Source organism: Ictalurus furcatus, chromosome 20 (assembly GCF_023375685.1).
Source record: "Ictalurus furcatus strain D&B chromosome 20, Billie_1.0, whole genome shotgun sequence".
In the NCBI taxonomy this organism is placed as follows: Eukaryota; Metazoa; Chordata; class Actinopteri; order Siluriformes; family Ictaluridae; genus Ictalurus; species Ictalurus furcatus.
Genome location: NC_071274.1, coordinates 21,379,197 through 21,396,772, shown reverse-complemented (window position 1 = coordinate 21,396,772; position 17,576 = coordinate 21,379,197). Strand labels below are relative to the sequence as shown.

The 17,576-nt window shown below is 39.9% G+C and overlaps 1 protein-coding gene across 1 annotated transcript in view; it reads right to left on the bottom strand.

The window, feature by feature from the left end:
* pex5lb (peroxisomal biogenesis factor 5-like b) overlaps nt 1-7,385 on the bottom strand; it is a 38,477-nt gene extending 31,092 nt beyond the window's left edge. The window contains exon 1 of the mRNA XM_053651920.1: nt 6,460-7,385. Coding sequence (XP_053507895.1) covers nt 6,460-6,480 — 21 coding nt within the window. The 5' untranslated portion in view covers nt 6,481-7,385. The remainder of the gene's footprint in view (nt 1-6,459) is intronic.
* Between the last annotated feature and the right edge of the window lie 10,191 nt (nt 7,386-17,576).

Here is a 17,576-nt window from a genome sequence, read left to right as displayed (position 1 = left end):
CCGGTGCTTTAACCGCAGATGCAAAGCAAACATTTGCTCATGCTGCTTTCACCATGCACGGGCCATTTACTGGTCAATACATCAGGTTTTATGTTGCGTAACAAATCCGCCGGCATGCCTCGGCTGCTTAGTGCACGAGGATAGTGTGATGTGATTTGAATAGAGTAGACCAAACTACAAATGGATGGTAAACATTCATTTTTTTTGGTATTATACCACTATTTGTAATATGCATTGTTTAAAACCTCTCAGGGTTTTCTCCTCTCTCATTTTATCGACCAGTGAACGCAGGTAAATATGTCCAACGTCATCCCGGATCCGTTTCTCCCCTCATTACTGGTGCTTTACATGGGATTCAGAGCTCGCCATGGCGCATGCACTTCCTGTATTATCTTAAGAAAATCAGCTTGTCACGAGCTCATCTCGTCCATTTCCGCCGAACCGTTACCAAATCAGTCATCACGTCTTTCATTACACCACAGAGAAAATCGCCGGTTGTCGTCTCGCACCTCGGGCGGACTTCTACACGTCTACACGTCCAAGGACTAACTCTTATCCGAGTAGCCCAGGCGGTAACGCTCATAGACTAGCACAAAGATCAGACACTTCGTGCCATTTAACTGTACACACAGCTGATATTTACAATATACTCACTGTATGTCCTCGCAATGTAAACAGACCTACCCCTCATTATATATTCATTTATTCTTTTACTGTATAATTATACATATTCTGATATTTAACATGTATATATATAGGACCAAGATGAATCCATAATTAAAGCTTCTTAGTCTGATCATCCGTGTTAGATCAAATCAGACAGCGTGCGCCTCAATGGAAGGAATAACGGAAGGACTCCGGAAATAATCAGTCTGGAAATCGATCGCTGTCGTTTTTACTCTTCATAACGTTCTTTCATTTTTAGTTTTATTCGCAGTTTTCCAGCTCTGACGAGCGCGTTGTAAAAATCTCCTCGAGCCATCGCGCGAGTTAAAACGAACGCCGGCGTTCGCGGGAGCTGAGTGCCCTCATAAATGTCTTGGAAATGTCAGTCACTGCCTGGGTACATATTTGCTTGCTGACACGGCTGTACTGAAACAATTACCGTGCTAGTGAGAAACCAATTTCGGTCCAGCTCAATGGCCGGGCGAAGAAATAAATAAATAAATGTCATCCCCCCGGGGCTGTGAGGCTGCACAATATGGACAGAAATAGCACATCCTGACTATAGTACAGATCTACTATATGCCCTGCAGTGTATTAAAACGACTTGGAGAACGCATAACGCATCGCTGTTTAAAAACCGGCACGCGTTCATTTGACCTGAATGAATATTTATTGGGGTTCATTAAGGCTCTTGACACATCCCAATTTAGTGTTTATATCCAGTCCTCGTTAACTGACTCAGCAAAGTATTTCTACGGATCGAACCGGGCGCTCGGGAAAATACTCCAGAGCCGATTAACGTTTGAAAACAATCTTCTAAATCATTACAGCTTCTATACAGTATCCGATCGTCCGTTCAGCTTATCCAATCACACGCGTCTATGGACTTCATTTAGATGAAGGCAGCTGATCACGAAAGGGAGCTTCGGCAATTCAATCCCTCCAGGATGGAAACAGGAAGCGCCGCAATATTCGCAAGAGCTTGCGGTTTTTCAAAAAAAGAACGCAGGCTTTCTACAGACCCGGGCCGAGATGCGCCGTGTGATGTCATCACGGCACGCGTTCAGCCAAAGCCCTCTTCGATTCACGTGTGTCGAACATGGGTACGGCTAAAAGATCTGATTTACCGACAAACATCGCCGTAATGAAAAGCCGTGCAAAAATGCGCCGCAAAATCCTGTATGGACTGCTGATGAATCTAATCTAGCGAAATGACGACACGGCTTGTGCTAAAAACATAAACAGTGGACGAAAACGACGTTTCGAGACGATCGGCCAGAAACTCCGGCGCGTATCAAACAAAATCTGCGCCACTGATCAAAAGTGATATGACGCATATATGACGCTTTGACGTGAAAGAAAACGTTACCGCGTCGTATTTACGTCCACGAACCGATCATGGAAGCATTGATAATGTGTAAGCATAATGCGTAAGCGTTAACGATGACTGCTGTGTTAGCTGCTCGTCCACACATCGTGCGGAATTTAAGTAGCTGGACCTTCATAAATTTGTGTTGAGCAGCTGTGGATGGATCTACAGGAGACACTGAAGCATCTGTGCATTTAATTGAGGCGGAAAAACAACTCACGAAGGACTTCCAGGATGCTTAATCAGTAGGTTCAGTGTCTCACACTATATCACTGCATGGTATTTGTTTAGCTAGGTTGTTGTTTTTGGTTTTTTATTATTATTATTATTATTATTATTTCCACATTTGGGCTCCGTGTTGTCAGTTCCACTCTTTCCACTCCCTCGATTTGACCTGGTAAGCTTAAGATGGGAAAATTGTTAAATAATGCTTAGTTATTTCACCCAGTAATTATTAGATATAGTATTAGTGTAGTATTTTAAATACGTTTAAGTCATACACTGTAAACCCGAATGATCCTGGTAGAAAAGTGCGATGTGGTGTATTTGGTTCCCGTCACATCACGAGCTTTTTTTCCTCAACGTGTAATTAGAGAAGGCTTTTTCTCAATAAGATGAAAACAAAACAGCTTTCTTGCTCAGCTTTACTCTTAAGTCTCAGTAAAGACAGCGCAGGACACAGCACTTCCCCCATCTCCCCATAGGCCCGAGCCTCATATATTACTGCGGATGTTTTGCTCAGAATGCCTCTGTGTGTGTGTGTGTGTGTGTGTGTGTGCGCAGTGTTCACTGTATTCATGCATTTCCTTTATGTTATTCAGGATCAAGACTACAAGCATGTTGACACAACGTTGATACGAGATACGCCATATCGAAATTTGCTACTTTACTTCCTTAATGCGATGTTATAAGAGCGAAAAAAAACCCCAAAATTTTCAGCGACCTCATATTCACATTTACATTTGTTCATTTAGCAGACGCTTTTATCCAAAGCGACTTACCGATGAGGAAATACAAGCAAAGTGGAATGAAAATGAAATGATTCCTACAAAAATAGAAGGTCCAAACCGCGTCAGCGAATAACAACGGGGCTGACCGCTGGCACTACCCCTGTACCCAGAAATGTGCATCATAATGTTACTATACTGCAATAGCACCAAGCATATAATGTGGTCTGGCCCTAATCCGGCCCTAATCCGTATACGTCTACTGATAATCTTATACATTTTGTATAAATGGTTTTGTACTGTATTATTTTAACAGTTCATGTATACAGCAGGTGACTCTAAAATGCTTAAATGAATGTGACTTATATATTCATAAAACAATTCTACACACCCCTTCGGTATCAAGTTATTTCATGAATATTTTTATAATTTTTTTTTTTTTTTGAGCCATCTAACTTCCATTTCTGAAATTTCCACTCATAGAACACATTAGGTCGGAGTTGACTTCAGTGCTTGGACCCCTAAATATAATAACTTTAATAATGTCATTGTGATTTTCACCAGCGTAACAAAAACAGACCCCCGCCTATGCATTATGGACTTGGAGAACCACTGGTGTAGAAAATAACTTAGAACCACCGGTGTAGAAACTGTAACTTATATATATATATATATATATAGTAACTATTATACTGGTAGATATCTGTATAATCCATGTGTTAGTTCTGCTATTTCATTTTATCTTTTAATCCAAACAGCTGGATCAATCCACAACCCCCCCCCCAGCCCCCCTCCCAAAAAAAAGAAGAAAAAACCTCACACTATCTCTGAGGACAAGAATTCCTGTCTTCTATCCTGAAAGAATTTCATTTCATTTGTCAAAATGAATGCAGATAGCGTGTAAACTGAGCAAACCTGAGTCACACACACACACACACTCATGCGGTGTGTGTCACCAGCATGCAGAGTATTAATTTCAGCTTTCAGGTGGAAGCATCTGTCGAGGTCTTACAGTACAGACGCTCTGGTTTAATAACGGCCTCTTTTACGGCAGCACCAGCGTGTCATGCGTTTAAGAAAAATAAATCCTTCTGGATGTAAATCTTGGTTTGCACTGCAAAATTACTGGCAAATAAAGGCATCACCACTTTCCCCAAACTGTCAGTCAGTCATGAAGAATGTACTCTGTACATGGAGAAGAAGGAGGGGTTTCCTACACACACTCTGAACGAGAAGCGCATTAGCGTCAAGCGTCAAAGCCTTTGGAGCAAATCGCACCGGATGGCAGTTCCCGCGATGTGCAAGCGCAGCATCATCAATCATGTGAGCGCTAGCAGGTCGAAATCGGAGTTCAGCAGACTCTATGAAGGTCACGGTGAGCTGACATGGACCACATGGATGTTGACTGTGCGTTCAGCTGATATCTACGTTTGCGCCATACCGACATACGGAAGCGAGGGAATGCAATGGGGTTTTTTTCCTTGTTTTTTTAAAAAATCTGGTACGCTGACACAAGTAAGGATCAACGTATGTTGCGCTTGTCAACTCGTTTACATGGCACCTCATTTGCGTACATAAGAATCAGTGGAATTACTGACAAGAGACATGTTTCGCATATAGATTTGTTCATCAGTACTCACACGTATTTAAACATGTATTTGGCACTATTTTCGCCAAACGCAGTTGCTCAGCCAATCAGAATCCAGCATCTGCTTCTGTAGTTTCGGAATTGGGTTTGTTCTCAAAGTTTCCGACAACAACGGGTTTCCCTAACAAGTGAGCGTTCTAAGTCGAGCCGTCGCAGGACGCTTACGAACCTTTCACCCTATAAGGTTCTCCTCAGGATGAGATGGCACCATTTTTCTCTAAGAGTGTAACCATAAACCAGGTCTGCTGCCTAAAATAAATGCATTACCCTCGTTTCCCCAACCGTCCGTTTTAGGGTTCTACTTTTAGAAACGTTTTTTTTTTTTAAAAAGGTTGCTAGATAACGTATTGAAAAAAAACATCTTCTTAAAATCCTTGCGTAACATTCATTTGAGATGTTCTGGTATCAGGAGGAACACAATCTGAGTAGCTCATATGTTTGGTAGCTCTAAATTATGATCATCACCTCAGCTTCCTCAGAAACGCCAAATACACTTATAAAAAAAAAAATAATAAAAAAAAGGTGTTCCTCAAGGGTTCTTGGAATGTTTTTACATTCTCAATGAGATCTCCTTGGAGCCTTTTCTGTAAGGTAAATCCTTTATTTTAGGATTCTACATGAAAGGAACAAACCCCTGAGGGTGCTAGAGGAAGCCGTTTTGATTGGGAAAAAAAAAAGTCATCCAAAAAAATTTCATAACATTCATATATTATGCAAGATATTCTGGTGTCAGGAGGAGATGATTAGTAGGTCTAAATCATAATCATTGCCTCAGGTTCCTCAGAACTGTCAAATAAACTTAGAAAAAGGGGGTTTCTTAAATAAATGCTTCCTCACTGGTTCTTTGAGTGTTTTAACTTCTACTTGGAACATATACTGAAAGGAAAATCCTCTGTTTAAGTATTCGATGTAAAAGGGAACCCACCTCCAAAAAAAAAAAAACATTTTTGAGGGTGCTAGAGGAAGCCATTTTGTATGAAAACCATTTAAATCATTTCATAACATTAATTTATTCTGCAAGATATTCTGGTGTCAGGAGGACCACAAACGGAGTAGATGTTTGGTAGCTCTAAATCATGATCATCCACTCAGCTTCCTCAGAAATGTCAAATAATTTCTCTTTTTTGTTTTTAAAAAGCGCTTCCTTAGATAAAGGGTTCCTCGTGGGTTCTTTCAGTGTTGAACTTCTTGAAACCTTTAGAGAAAGGAAACTCCTCTGCTTTAGGGGTCTATATGATTTAAAAAAAATAAACATGGGGGTGCCCGAGGAAGCCATTTTGCATGGGGAAAAAAAAAAAAAGGCACTAAAATAATTTAAATAATATTCATTTATTATGCAAGATCTTCTGGTGTCAGAAGGGTCTACGCCTCAGGCTCCTCAGAACTCACAAATAAACTTTGGGGGGGGGGGGTTCCTTAAATGAAGGGTTCCTCTGTGATTCTTTGAGTGTTTTAAGTTCTACATGGAACATTTCCTGAAAAGGAAAATCCTCAGTTTTAGGGTTCTACATGTATAAAATAAATAAATAAATAAATAAAATCCTTGAGGGTGCCAGGGGAAGATATTTTGGTATGAGGAGGACCACACACACACACACACACACAATATATATATATATTCACCTCATCCACCTCCTTACACGTGTGTCACGCTAATTAAAATTCTGGATTCAAAAATGTTGTTGTTGATGATGAAATAAAAAAAAATAATAAAAAAAAAAACACTAACATTGAGGTCGTCACCTCAGAGCACGAATGATTCCGTGCAACCTCGCGCACGTGCCAAATTTTCCTCACAACACCTTTCGAAGGCGCGAGAAACATCTTACCTGAGAGTGGCCCTGATACATCTTCACTTCCGGCGATGGAGAAGAGCTGGAAAGTCCGCAGCTCCTGCACTTTTATCCCCCGCCAGTCTCAGCGTAAGGACGGAGCTGAAGAAGCAGCAGCAGCAGCAGAAGAAGAAGAAGAAAAGCTGATGGAGATGCGGCTCGTGCGGAGTCAGGGTGCCGCGTCCCGACTGCGCGTGCAGTGCATGCGAGGATGTCGGATCACGGAAACTCACGACTCGCGTCTCGTTCTCATGGTTTAAAAACCACAAGGAGCGTTGACAGCGCTGCAGGACATGTCCCAACTCACACCGCCCTCCTACTTCGGACTCTTCCTCCTCCCTTTGCTCGGTATTTTCAATTGGTCCTCCTCAGGAACCGCCTCGTGGCTCGTAAACGATGCCGGTGCACTTCCATGCACGGAACTGCGCTTTTCCATCATTCACGGTGTGCTGTAGACTCATGCATGGGATGTTCTGGACCCTTAATATGCAATAACTGCACAGTGAGCCTCCATAGGAATAGTCCAATACCTTAATTGATTGACTGACTCCACGTTGAGGAAACGCGCATGCGCAAGAGTTGTAAACGCCATAAACGTTTCCTATGTGGAAACTGTTAATATGGTGTGTTATCCTGTGCAACAGCTGTAACAGTGTAATAAAAACGAAATGGCTTAATATTAAATCAGTCAGTCATCTTCAGCATCCTGGTCAGCTTTGCTAGGTCTGCTCTTCAAAACCTGAACATAAGTGGAGACACGTTTTTCTTTCATTTTCCAGACTTTACATGGGAAACAAGTTCACCATTTCTGATTTGCAGTATCTGAAATATTCCATTTGAATCCCCTATTCATTCAGTTTCCATATATATCACGAAACAGAAATGGTTCTGTATGCTATCGATACACTGGCTGCGCTTAGACTTTCTCCTTCTCTTTGTTTTCCATAGCATATGTTTGTGGAAATGTATTTATTTATATTTTATTATGATTATTTGCTCTTTATTTTTTTTTAAAAATGATCTTGGGAAGCTATTTTTAAGCCCGCCTAAATAATGCCACCCTCTGACATGATTTTTCCACTCGAAACCTTGTTTATTCGGAAATTAGGGAGTGTGTATCAGTCAGCTAGACCAGTTCAGTAGTTCAGTGATCAGGGAGTCGGCCATTTTAAGGGCTGTCTCGATCGCGAAATCCTTTCGGTGGACTGGAACGTTTGCTCCATAAAAAAACCCCCACAATGCACCACAAAAAAACAGGGAGCATCGATGCTGACAAATGAAAGTTGCTCGTTATCGTTGTTGTAGCTCTCAAATGATTACGAAATGACATTACGTAGTCGTCGTGTCGACGGAAATTGTGTCATCAGCGTCACGATGTATAGTGAGCTAGGGTCCTTACCAGTGCCCCAACTCGTGTACACGATGTACTGATTCACGACCTACAGTAGGGAGCTGATTGAGACGCACCCAAAACAATTCAGCGTAAAAATGCAACCCTCGCTGCCCTGTTTAGGGTGGATCTAGAGCAGGGGTGTCCAATCTTATCCGGAAAGGGCCGGTGTGGGTGCAGGTTTTCATTACAACCAAGCAGAAGCCACACCCAAGCCTATTGAAAGGCAAGTTCAACTGATTAAACAGGTGGAATCAGGTGTGGCTCCTGCTTGGTTGGAATGAAAACCTGCACCCACACCGGCCCTTTGCGGATAAGATTGGACACCCCTGATCTAGAGTCTATCCTGGGAACACTGCGCGCAAGATGGGAATACACCCTGATGGGACGTCAGTCCGTTACAAGGCACCATGCACACATACATTCACACACTCATTCACATCTAGGGGCAACTTAGCATAGACAGTCCAACCAAAAGGAAAGCTATGCTAATACGGGGAGAATATGTTAAACCACACAGTACCCTAAGCTCAGGATCAAACCAGGGACCCGTAGTAAAGTAGTGCAGTTTGCAAATTCCCAAATAAATACATACATCGATAAAGCAAATCCATTTTAAGCAAAAGGAAAACAAATGACTTGTACAAGCAAACTTCTTTTGACAAAGCGACAAATTTCAGGTATTTCAAAATACATTTTATTATTAACTGACTCACCAGAGTTGTCCCTTGTCACATTATTTAAATGCCCACTGAAAAATTATTCATTTTTATGTAATTTTTATAATTTGCAATTTTTTTTTACATTGGTGAAGGATTAACATTTTATTTAAAAATGTTAATTTTTAACATTTTTAAATGTTAAAAATTAACATTTAATTAATGTTAATTATTAATTAACCCCCCCTAACCCTAAGGATGTAAGCGCTTCCTAACAAAGGGGTTTTACATTTCATTACATGAACGAGAAATCTGTGTTGTGGCCTTATATTGTCATGTCTACCATGGACAATTCCTCCCCAGACCACCAGAGGGCACCGTCACACATTTTGTGAATTTCTTCTTTTGTTGTCTGCTCCATTTCCTTACTTGATTGTGCTCATCTGTTTTGTGTTTCCCCAATTAGTTCTCTATTAGGTTCTGTGTTTTCCCCTCCTTAGTGGTAGAGCATTGTGTGTGTGTTTGTATATAGTTGTTATGGTCTGTTATGTTATATTTGTACTGTATGTGGTTTTTGTTTTCATTTTGAGTTTTCTTTTCTTTGCCAAGCCTAGCCTTAGTCTAGTTCCTCATTTTAGTCGTTAGTAGTTTTGGGGTGCTTTTATGGGTGATTTTCAGACTGGGCACGTTTTCTGCGGTCCGAGTGCGATCGTTCCCTTTGCTCTGGTTTCAGACTCGCCTGATTCTGTCAAACTCTTGTGCGTTTGCGTTCATCACAAACGTTCATGGAGAACACAACGTGACTCGCCGTATTTTTTTTTATTATTTATTTATTTTAAAAAATATTTTGGTGCTATTATGTGCACAAGTTCCACAAAGTTCCCCTGTCACTCATGGTACGTGTGTGCTGTGGAAACTAATGATGTCTGCTAAATCAAACGCGCAGGTCACTTTACTTCCCGAACAAGTGCGGGATCGGGTACGAGTTGTGTTCACGTTCACGGGAATCGCAGCACAGTTCCGGTGCAAATGAAATCCGACAACCTCCTACAGGTAGTCTCGGGTTCGGTACCACCGTGCGATTCCCGGTCCGCATGACAGCTTGCACGTTAACCATACTTCATGCAAACTGCGCTTTGTTTCGGATTAAACTACCAGTGTGAAAGCCCCCTTAGAGTCTTCTTTTTTTCCCATGACAAACATAACAGTATCAGCACCATTAAAAAAAAACATCCAATAAATGCTATGATATTTTAATAGCTAGTTAAGCTAATTAAGCTAGATTAGTAGCTAATTAGGAGTCCAAACAAAACTTGTTGTGTGCTAGTTTTTTGTTCTTCTTTTGTATGCCGTGGACTCCGCACCAAATATCGTCCATCATGATCTTTTTTTATATGATGAATGTTTTACGGCGCATTCCTGTGAACTGGTCTCCCTATCGATTCTTTAAGGTATTGATTCCGAAAGCTAGCATTCCCTAAGAAATAACACAACTGACCTGTGTAACATCATACACAAACAGCACGTTTATTCTCTCCTATAACAGGTCTCCGGTTGAAGAGCTCAGAACTAATGGTGGCTTTGAGAGAAGTGACAGAGAAGCGCCTGTGTTCTGGGGCCTGTGGGAGGCTTTTATGATGATTGATGGTGTGTTGCTCAGTGTGGCACTCCAGGTTTAATCAGCAAGGCCTCCCATTCGCAGCCTATTCATTTCCAGTCATCCAGTCTGTTGGTTACAAATTAATGAGCTGAACTGTGCAAGTGTAATCTAATATCCCTCCCCTCTCTCAAACTATAACTCAGAAATGAGGTCAAGCCTGTAAACTCTGCAGCTGTAAATCCTCACTTTCTTTTCCGCTACGGAGTTCTCGTTCGTAATTACCTGCAGAAGAGAAATCATTGTTCACACTGAGAATGTCAGGACTTTGGGAAAAAAAAATAATAATATGCATAACAGAAAAGAAAAAGTTTTTCGTCTCAGATATGTTCACAGCGCACAGATTCAGGATGAGTCTTGCATTAAACCCTGTTCAAATGAAAATGACATTTACTGAATGATCCAGATTCACTTAACTAAAAGTTTTGATTCCCCCAATTACAGACCAGGAACAAGTAATCCAAAATAAAAAAGTAACACGGAAAAGAAACTCCAGAAAGAAATATGGCCAAGGACGGAAAGCACTATGGAAATCAGTGTGGCGTTTTCAGAGCTGAGAGATCTGAAAAGCTTAAAAACTGATGTTAAAATCACTTTGGCGCTTGAGAGGTTATTATTTAGCCTTGTTTGGCAGGGTCGGCTCTAGCTGTATCCCGCCCCCACCCTGTATGCACGGAGTTTGCATGTTCTCTCCGTTCTTCAGGGGTTTTCTCCCGGTACTCTGGTTTCCTCCCCAGTCCAAAGACATGCATGGTAGGCGGATTGCCATTTCCAAAATGTCTGTAGTGTGTGCAATTGTGTCCTTTGATGGGTTGGCACCCTGTCCAGGGTGTCCCCTGCCTTGTGCCCTGAGTTCCCTGGGATAGGTTCCACGCTCCCCGTGACCCTGTGTAGGATAAGTGGTATGGAAAACGGATGGATGGATGAGGTTCGAGCTCTAAGCCATCACTTAGGGCCTTCGAGCCACCAGGGGGCCCCGTAAGAAAGCAGAAACCTCCTTGTATTCTGTAAATTAAGAGGTATGTTTGGGTTTCACTAGGTTGGGTTGTAAGATATAACTTATGGCATAAAGGTTCAGAAACATTTGTAACCCATCTTCCCCTCAATAAGACTTGATCTAAGTTGTAACACGCAAAATCTAGTTTTATCGAGTTTGAATTTGAGCCAGATTCAGATGCAGAGGTTTGTGTCAGTGTGTGGGCCCAGACAAAGCGATAAGTCTGGGACGCCACTAGGTTCTACCACATTTGCTATCTGGTTGTCGTCGCATGTTTGAGAAGCATGTTGAACTGAACTGGAACTCCAGGATGTTTTGATTGCAATGGTTAATGGGACCAGGTGCACAAAAGCATGTAATCTAACAACACAACGTGTAAGAAATAATAAATAAATTTAAAAAAACAGAACAGGAGTGCTGTTATATTAAAATAATCAACCACAGGGTGGTATGATACAACATGCCCGAAGCATATTATTCTTCTTAAAATACATTACAGCAATTTGCCAATGATTGCAATTTATTCATTCAGTAAAGAACAACATATCGTAGTTTTATCTGTTTAATGTTGTGGAAAGTCCACAAAGCAAGTTCCTTGATCACTTACAGAATGTTATTGTTTCTTCAACAAAGATTTAACATGTTTTTAATGCATTTATACAGAATGTCAGCTATAGAAATCCTTCAATTCAATGCGATTTTATTCGTATAGCGCTTTTAACGATGGACACTGTCACAAAGCAGCTTTACAGACGTAAAGACTTTCAGGATATAAGTTTTAAATGTATGAATTTATCCCTAATGAGAAAGCCAGAGGGGACGGTGGCAAGGAAAAACTCCCTGAGACAATCCTCCTGCAAGTTGTTACCATAGAAACGATAACCTATTAGAATGAGCGCATTAACATAAACCTGTAATTTACAGAAAATGAATCGACATCTTCTGACCAATCAGAATCAAACATTCAAAAGCGCTGTGGTATAAAATGCAGTATGATAATCCATACCAAGTTTTAACATGATGTGTCTGTTAACATGTTAGATATTAGAGAATAGACTCAACTCCTAGGTTCCTCCATTAAGCCTCCATGCTAATTGAATTTTGTCTGACTGAGAGGTTACTCGGTTATCATAGCAGCTCAGTGATCCACAGCCCTTTAAAAAAAAAAACAACCTGCCATGGTTTTATCTTTCATGATGATGCCGAGAAGACAGACTTCGTAATGGGTTTGTTTGGAAGACAATGCGCCGAAAGTTCATGAACAGAGTGAGTAATGTGCCTATTCATACTGCCGTCTCAGACATTATAGAACTTTAAATGACACTGCTAGAAGTTGGTGTTTAATTGTGTTCTTGCAAGTGTAGACCACGACCTCTGAAACTTCATCACTAGTGGAGAGAGAGAGAGAGAGAGAGAGAGAGAGATGGGAATTTTTTTGGAAGTTAACTAAGACGAAGGCATGTTCTTTCTCCCAAACCTCTAACTAAACCTCTGCTTTCTCCCAGTTACTGTACTTCATAACTTTTTGTTGTTGTTGGCTCCCAGTGAAATCTCACATTGATTATAAAATACTATTATTAACTTATAAAGCACTAAACGGTCTCGTGCCACAGTTTCTAAGCGATTTTCTATGATCTGCCACGTCTACTTCGATCAAAAGATACATGCTATTTGTTGGTACCTCGAATAGCGAAGGCTACAGCAAGGGGAAGAGCTTTCTCTTATAGAGCCCCACAGTTATGGAACAGCCGTCCAATTAGTGTTCGGGACTCGGACACAGTCTCAGTGTTTAAGTCTAGGCTTAAAACGTATTTGTTTACTCAAGCCTACCCTGACTAGACTTTCTGTTACGCTAAGCACAGTCCTAATAATCTTTTCTCTCCCTCTCTCCTTCTGTGGAGCCACACACAATTTTATGGAGATACTAGAGATCCTGATCCTTTCTGCTCTCCGGACCTGCCTGATCCGTTTCGGATGTCCCGCCACTGGATGGAGCTCGCATCTTCTCCAATTCCAGATTGCTGGGACTACGGCTGCTTCTAAGGCCAAACAGACTAAATAAATCCATAATGAACTTTTTCACACTATCTGTTGTTAAACAGATGAGGACGGGTTCCCTTCTGAGTCTGGTTCCTCTCAAGGTTTCTTCCTCTTAACATCTCAGGCAGTTTTTCCTCACCACCGTCGCCACCGGATTGCTCACTTGGGATAAATTCGCACTTTTAATATCTGTATACCGTGTTTATATATTCCTGTAAAGCTGCTTTGAGACAATGTCTATTGTAAAAAGTGCCATACAAAAAAAATTGAATTGAATTGTTGTTGTTGTATTCCTGCCTGTGGTGCTTTGTAATCAATAAAATCTTCACGTTCCCTCTGGGGACATCACTTTATCTTTAGTGAACAATCACCTTGAGAAACCAGGAGAAGAGAAGTGCAAAGTTCCTGACACCAAAGGCTGAATTCAGATGCTCTAAGAGCCTCACAAAAAGCTCATTACCAGACTCCAATATCCGAATATTTCTATATTTTTTCATATTTTAATCTTAAGCCTTATTAACCCTTTCATGTTTAAATAAAACAACTCTTTGTAATTGCTTACAAAATACACATCATCAAACATAATATGACTAAAGACTTTTTTTTTTTTACATTTTACCAACATGGTTTGTTCAGGTGATATGGGACAGTCTTTGTTACTTTGGTAGTGAATTAACCCTGTAACCTCTCAGCTTATTATTTAGTAATTCATCTAGGATAGACCACACCCCTTCAAATGATGCATTATGCTAAGCAGAGTTGTCACGCTATATTAAGTACAGCTTTAGCAGCTGGTTGTTAGTTTTCACATACGCCATATTGCCAAAAAATATCTCGATACCTGAAACATTCACACCCATATGAGGTTTTCCCCCAAACTGTTGCCACAAAGTTGGAAGCACACAATTATATGGAAAGTCTTCGTATACTGTAGCGTTACAATTTCCCTTCACTGGAACTAAGAGGCCCAAACTTGTTCTAGCATGACAATCCCCCCGTGCACAAAGCGAGCTCCAGGAAGACATGGTTTGCCAAAGGTGGAGTGGAAGACCTTGAGTGTCCTGCAGACAGCCCTGTCCTCAATCCCACCGAACACCTTTGGGATGAATTGGAACGACGGCTGCATACCAGTGCCTGACCTCTTGCGTTCTTGTTGCTGAATGATCACAAATGCTCTAAAATGGACTGGAAATCCTTCTCAGAAGAACGGAGACAGCAGCACATGGGCAACAACTCAATGCGACTGCTGTTGGAATGGGATATTCAATACTCAGGTGTCCACGTACTGTATTTTTGACCATAAAGTGTAGTTCAAAAGCTTATTTATTCCTGAATCCACCAAACTACTATTCCCTATTGGATTTATTGCAAAAGTTTCAATTCATTCAAACTTAAAATGAAGTATTTTTTGCAGCAATATCTCTAACCAGCCATATTTTCATATAAAAATGTGGTGGGATCCCAGATGATGCTGACCAGCAAAAACTAATAGAGGTAATATAAAAAAATGCAAGCCGTACGGTTAGAGAGAACATTAAGAAAATGATTATGGCTGACTCGGAGGCAGGAAAGATAATTGTAGATGATTATGCTGTAGTGAACGGCAGAAGCGCCAGAGAACAGCACATGCTCTGATTGTAATGAATGGGAATGGGCATGATGGAAAACAGAAAGCAGCACAATTTGCAAGAACGGTCCATGGAATAACCATTCTCATCCGAGCAGGTCTAGCAAGTCGAATATCATTATAATATATTCGCCTTTTATAATTGTAGTCCACAAGCTAGTCTGTGAATACAGAGAATGACAATATAAAATGTTGTTGCTTCTTGAGCAGTAACCAACAGCAAGTAAGTAACAAGCAACTTAACACAAATAAATATGGAATAAAACACCATGTTGTGCTGTTATAGGAAAATAATCAACGGCAGGGTAGTGCAACGTGGTCTGACGAGAAGCGGAGTTATTGTTATCACTACAAAGTTGATTATTTCCCAATAACAGCATGTCCTAATGGGTTTTCTTCCTCTTATATCACAGCAATTTGCCAAAGAGGACCATTTTTTTATTGATTAATGATGGATACATCATACTGTACGTTTTATTCATTTACTGTTGTGGAACGTTTGTAAGACAAGTTACTTCCTGTCATTCCTTCACCAACCAAACTGCTCAGTCCTACAAACTGTCGCAGAGGTTTTTTATCGTTATTATTGTACTCTATAATGTACCTTGTCAGTTGTAGATTTCATCAATTGACATTTAAAGCCAGCAGCGATTTGATTGTCATCAGATAGTTTTGCAAAACTGGGCTTGAGGATCTATTTCAAAGTTTCTGCAGAAGTTCTCTAAGGTGGTTTGGTACCCATTCCGAATGTCGTTTAACAAAACAGTATTCTAAATGACTTTCCATCACCCTTTCACCAAGACACGACTAGATCTTCATCTTCTGTGGCTATGCTGATGAATTCTTAGGCTATATCTAGTCTCATTTTGTTGGGTCAGTTTTATCCTCCACCCGTGCAAGACCTTTCTAATATTATGTTTCACATTCACTCAGACACTTGACCTTTAAACATTTTCCCCACCACACTGTCAAATGACATAACGAATGCAATTGGTCCTTGCTTGCCTTCTATTGTGAATAATTCATTGGCATTTGGTCTTTTTCACAAACTCTTGTAACACGCTGTTATTTACCTGTTATCGGAACTGTCTGATTCGGACACATCTTTTCTACAGTTTCCTTAATGTCTATTGTTCGCTCAAATTTCCTGAAGGTGTTTTGAAACCGCTTCTGGAAGTGGTTTAGAAAAACAATATCCTAGATGCATTTCCATCATCCTGCTGCTGAAAGCACAGCACAGAACCCCATCTACCCAAAATTATAAATGATAGCTTAAAACAAGCCGATACTGGTGTTTATTACTCAGCAGGCGCAGGTATATCGTGTAGGAATATATAGTATATAGTGGACTGCTTTGCTTTGTACCTCTCAGAGAGGAGAGTTTTGGTTAGTCATGGTGTATGTGCGTCATAATCCACTGTTTTGCCCTGCGGTGTACCTCAAGGTTCAGTTTTATGGCCTATTTTTTTATATGTAATTTTTGGGGGATAATTAATCAGTAGTTTTATGAGAATATATAAGATTTGTGCTACAAACCTGAGTCACTTCTAATGAACAGTAGATGTCACAAAATTTATTTTAACTAAATTCAGATAAAACTGATGTTACTGATATTTCTGGTTTCTAAAAAAATTCCTCTAAAAAATTTAGGTGTTACTTTTTATTTACACATTTTTTAAAATTTATGTTATATTATTATAATGTTACAATATTATAATATTCAGTTGAGATTTTAATAATTTTCACAAAAAAATTTTTCACCCCTTTGTCCTTTCATATTTTGACTCTTTAAATTCTGACAAAAATTTTTTTAAAAAAAAACAAAAACTATTTACTATTTAAAAAAAACAAACAAAAAAAAAAACAGAAAAAACTCTAAGTTTATTGAGACAGATAATTTATATACACTTTGTCCAGAATTATTGCCACATGAGCCAAAAATCAGTCATGACCAGGAAGACTTGTGTGAATACATGTCAAATGGATTTTGGTCATAATAGTTTACATTATTTTAATTAATATTTTATCCAAAAAACTGTACAGTTATATTAATCTAGTGAGCAATAAACACACTTTATAGCCCATGTTGAAGTTTTCCCAGTGCTAATTGAATACTGATCAGACATTCTACACCTACATTCAGACAAATTTAAAAAGCTTCACTTCATCTGCACCTCCAAGACCCCCCCCCCCCCCCCTTTTTTATGAGGGTTTTTATGAAAGTCAAATCAAAATCATGGATGCTCTCGACTGCCTCTTGGCACAGATGCACTGCTGTTTATCCTCTGTGTGAGTACTGAAGCAAGGCTGAGAATTGAAATGAAAGGATTAGAGCATTGCTCTTAGTACAGAGGCAATAATTACACTTCAATAGAGAACTAATGAGTAGCTCTTTAAATAAAACTGCATAATGAAGTGAAATGTAATTGGTCTTCACATTTTACTTTGTTGACTCATTTCACATGGGTACGTTTAAGTCAGAAGGTCTGTTTGAGGAATTGGACCGCTGATGAAATGATTTGTAATTGGGTGAAGTTAAATAGAAATCAGGTTCAGTTTTAGTAAAGACATATTTTGTATATATAAGTTAAAAAAAAATAATATACATATATATGTATATACACACATATTTACATATACACACACATACATACATATACATTATATATATATAATATGGCATAAATTAGCCAGCAACCAGGTATTAGAAACGTAACAGGGAACCAAAAACCCCCCCCGAAAAC